At 37.3% G+C, this 5,000-nt stretch overlaps 1 protein-coding gene across 1 annotated transcript in view; it reads left to right on the forward strand.

Annotated features, from left to right (window-relative positions):
* LOC119579652 (E3 ubiquitin-protein ligase RNF180-like) overlaps positions 1 to 4,525 on the forward strand; it is a 135,093-nt gene extending 130,568 nt beyond the window's left edge. Inside the window, exons 6-7 of the mRNA XM_037927563.1 lie at positions 3,975 to 4,086; positions 4,293 to 4,525. Coding sequence (XP_037783491.1) covers positions 3,975 to 4,086; positions 4,293 to 4,410 — 230 coding nt within the window. The 3' untranslated portion in view covers positions 4,411 to 4,525. The remainder of the gene's footprint in view (positions 1 to 3,974; positions 4,087 to 4,292) is intronic.
* Positions 4,526 to 5,000: the final 475 nt, after the last annotated feature.

Raw genomic sequence — 5,000 nt, forward strand, 5'->3', positions numbered from 1 at the left:
TAAAATCCGCTCTAATGAAATGCCACTGCAAAGATTGTTATGCTTCTGAAATACATTAACCAACAATTTGAGTGCCTCCCATTCAACCCTGCATACATTTGGTCACAGAATAAATAAATTTTGGATTGAATTTCTGATGACTGGTGAGGGAAACTTTTCATTGGCATAGTCCATTGCATTATTCACTTCTGAAACAAAGGGCAGTGTTCATTGTAAGGAAGAATGAATCAGGTTCGCAAGAAGATGAGCTTGTGATATGACTTGTTACACCTCTTTTTGAAGCAGTTACTGCATCTTCTGTCATTGCATAAAGTTGTGATTAATTCTTCAGTATTGTACATAATCACTGTACTTTGTCCAAAGCCACAGCTATTGGTTCTACTAGTGCAAGTAGGCCCTCTTTTGACCATTTCAGTGTTAAATTAGACACCTCTCTAACTCTGACATCAAGCTGCTCCCTATCAACTTCACATTTTTGAAGAGAGGTGGCCAGTTCTTTATGAATATCTCAACACATTACACTTCCATCCTCCATCGTGTCTTGAGGCATAACAAGACATTGCCCACTTCCTGTTAGTATCTTACAGAAGCATAGTGAAGTTTCTGAAGTATTTTCTGTATACATTACATGCTCTTTAATACTCCCAAATTTTCCCAAATATCATGAGCCAGAAGATTCAGAATGTGTGCAGTACAGCCATAGGTCACCAAAGTTTCTTTTCTTTTCCCTGTTCAAACCAGTTTCTTCATTTTGTTAACATTAGCTGCGTTATCTGTCACAACGCTGCCAACCTGGCAGGCAAGTTCTTTACACTTCTGAACTGCTGATTTTGAGAGCCTTCTAGATATTCAACTGTATGAGGCTGGTCACTTGTGTTCTATATGTATCCACTAGATATATATGCCCCTTTGAGGTTGTCACAGTAACACATGTTGTGAATGTTAAGACCATCCATCTAAAGACAGACATTACAGTTTCATCCCTCAGCTCTGTGGTGCACTTTGCTTATTCTTTTTCATATATCATGGGTAGGAATTTGTCTGCAATTGCTTTCTTTTGGAGGAGTGTATCCTGCCTAAACTTCCCAACCATTTTACCAAAACTAAATGAAGAGTTGGTTTCCAAGACCATCTCAGCAACTTCCTCATCAAGGTTTCCTTTTTCATAAAGTTGTCCTTGTTACAAATGTGTCCAAAGTTGTTGCTTTACACTTTGAAAAAATTGTGCAAAAGTTGGACATTCTCTCGATAGTGCTCGAGTTGTAACACTTCTTTGAAATACTTTTGGAGTCAGATTTTTAGTCTTACCCGAATCACCCAAAAACCTCTTCTGATATTTCTATTTTTCTCTGAGATTTCATTCTTGCTACTATTCCTGTAAGGCCGTGGTAGCTGAATGGTTAGAGCACCCGGGCAAGACTGTCACGACGGCAATCTGAGTTCAAGGGTTCAAGTCAATGACCGCCGCATTGTTCCCTTGGGCAAGGAACTTCACCTCGATTGCCTACCTCGCCACTGGGTGGCCAAGCCAGCCCAGGTCAACTGCTGGTCCCAAGCCCGGATAAATAGAGAGAATGATTACCTAAAAGGTAACACCAGCACTCTCCGTGGAAAGGAACTGGAGACCCTACCACGTACTCACTCCAAGAGCATCACAACATGAAAACTACAATTAAGTATCATGCTGTGACCACGGCGGCTCAGACATGAACCTACATTAAAAGAAGAAGACTATTCCTTGTAACTCAAGTTTACACTTTTGTAATAGATCTCCATCCTTTCCCAGACTTTGATGGAAATCTGTTAAGATGTTCCTACACTTGATCACTCTTCCTACCAGATACATTTGGCCTTGTGGTCAGTGACATCTCTCCACTCTTGCAGTTAGCTCAGGAATGAGTAGCTGTAACACCCAAACTACTTCACAGTGGCACAAGTCTGACTATGTCATAGCATCATATATACAGGATCAGGAGTCAGGACAGAGAGAGGATGCAATCCTGGCCATTGGCTATTGTGCTGCTTGACAGGTTCAGACACTTTGTAACCAAGTGAGATATGATGCAACATGCTGTAAAAACACTCCAAAATGTGTTTTAAATTTTAAGTATAGACGTATAATACTTCCAAGGATTTTATGCTGAAAAAAAAAAAAATCTGTTTAATAAAAAGAATCTATTAAAAATCAACTAAATCTGATACCATATATATAATATATTATATATATATATATATATATATAATATATAATATATATATAATATATATATTGTACACTACTTTTAAATTACATATTGCATATACTCTTTCACATAATAATACATACATTACAGATATATAAATACATATAGTATAAAAAATATATACATAATATATATACACTCTATTGTGTGTGGTGTGTGTGTGTTTGGTTTGTGTTGTGTGTGTTGTGTGTTGGGTGTGTGTGTGTGGTGTGTTGTGTGTGTGTGTTTTGTGTTGTGTGTGTGTATTCTATAGCATTAACTTTTTTCCATGATAATATGAAATGTGTCCCAAGTCACAATTGCTCCCCAAAACAAATGCTTTGTACTCAGAGTTGCCAATATTATACTGTGTTTTTTTTTTTTTTTTTTTTTTTTATCTTATTGTTAGATCTAACATAGTTTGATTTAATTTTTTTAAACATGTCTAGGGAAAAGTTCCTTAATTATGTGTTCAGGTCTTTATTATACATATTATATACATAAATATATTTTATATATATTATGTATTAATATATATCTGTATATATACACATATGTACTATATATATTATATATATATATATATGTATGTATATATATATGTATATATATTATATATATATATTATATATATATTTTTTATATATATATATATATATATAAAACATATACATATACATTATACATTATACATATACTATATATTTTATATATATATATATCTACATATACATATATACAATAACTATACATATATAATATAATATATATATATATATATATAATTATATGTAATATAATATATATATATAAAATATATATATATTTTAAAATATAATAATATATATATATAATATATAATTTATACATATACATATAATACATATAGACACATACACACACATATATAACATAATATATATATATATATATATATATAATATATGTTGTATATATATATTTCCCCCCCCCCCCCACAAAACACATAACACACACACACAAAAACACTACACACATTTACCAAAACCCCCACTATATATGCACACACACACACCCCCAACACACACACACCAAACACACCACCACAACCACACACCCCCAACACCACCACCACCCCACCCACATAAACAAAAACCCAAAATCCCCACACAACATATCAACCACACACATATCACCACCCCAATATGCCCACCACATATCACCCACACTATGCACACACACACACCACACCCACACCACCACACCAACCCCACAAAACCCCAAAACCCCCCACCACACACACACACCCACACCCCACACTCCCACCACCCACACCACACACCCCTCACCCCCACTCCCCCCTCACACCCCACAACTCATACTCACACCTCACACTCACACACTCACACTACACTCACTCACTCACACTCACACACACTCACACAATCACACACTCCACAACACACACACACTCCACCCACCCACACACACCTCACCACACTCAACACACACACAACACCACACCACAACACACACACATACACACCCACACCACCACAAAACACACAACACAATAAAATTTATAAAAATTCCAATATAAAATATTTTAAAATTATCTAATATATATTTATATTAATTTTTATATATATATTAATATTAATATTATATATATATTTATATTTTTTTTTTTCTTTTTTTTTTTTCTTTTTTTTTTTAGCAAATTTTGTATTTCATAAAAGGTGGATACAAACAATAGTAAGGCTTTCTCTTTAGATGTAGGGAATGAAGTACGCGAGAGTTATGCTGCGCTGTACAGGGAACGCCATCTTTTTGAACAAGAACATAGCAGTCAACATATGCCATTACCATGGATAAGAGACTTCCGGTAAGTGTTGTCATCCTTTGATTGGTTTTCTTTTACTTTGGCCAAATGTTTCGTATCCTGAACCATTTTTATTTTTTTACTGAGAAGTTGAGCACGTTGATTAAGGCAATAAATAAATACAATTATGCACTTGTTTCTACCCAGAGTTTTCCCAATATTACTATTATGTAACACAACATTATGAATGTATAAAATTTTCTTTTCAGACGGAGGCAGACTTTGGATGGCACTGCTTGGACGGAGAGAATTGGTAACACTGGGAGGGCTTTTTTGTGGACTCTGTGCTTAAACATCCTAGGACTCGGCATTCTTATTTTTTTCTGAACTGGCTGCTCAAGAGCGAGACGTATTTAGCTGAAAGAAATAGTCAGTATGAGGGAGTTCATTAGAAAATAAATTCATAACGCACTGCACTTAAATGACACATAAAATGATTCTCTTTCTGCGGCACCCCCACGCACGCAAAACCAAAAAAACGCGCGCGTCTACACACACACCACATCGCGCGTGCCACACACACCCCAAAGCGCGCGCCACACACACAACCCCACATGCGCGCGACCAACACCACACAGCACTGCGGCCCGGCGCGCACAAAACACCACACACACCACACAACACACACACACACCACAACACACAACACACAACACACACACACACCACACCATCGGCACACAACCCCCGGGCACACACCACCCCGCGGGCACGGGCACACACGCATGCGGGGCACCCCACCACACCATGCAGGCACACACACACATGCGCGCACACCACAACACACACACACACACCCACACAAACACACAACACACACACCACACACACACACACCAACACCAAAACACACATGCGGACACACCACGCGACACACACACAGCATCGGGGAAAACACACACCATGGGCACAGACAC

This window comes from Penaeus monodon, chromosome 12 (assembly GCF_015228065.2).
Source record: "Penaeus monodon isolate SGIC_2016 chromosome 12, NSTDA_Pmon_1, whole genome shotgun sequence".
Taxonomy (NCBI): Eukaryota; Metazoa; Arthropoda; class Malacostraca; order Decapoda; family Penaeidae; genus Penaeus; species Penaeus monodon.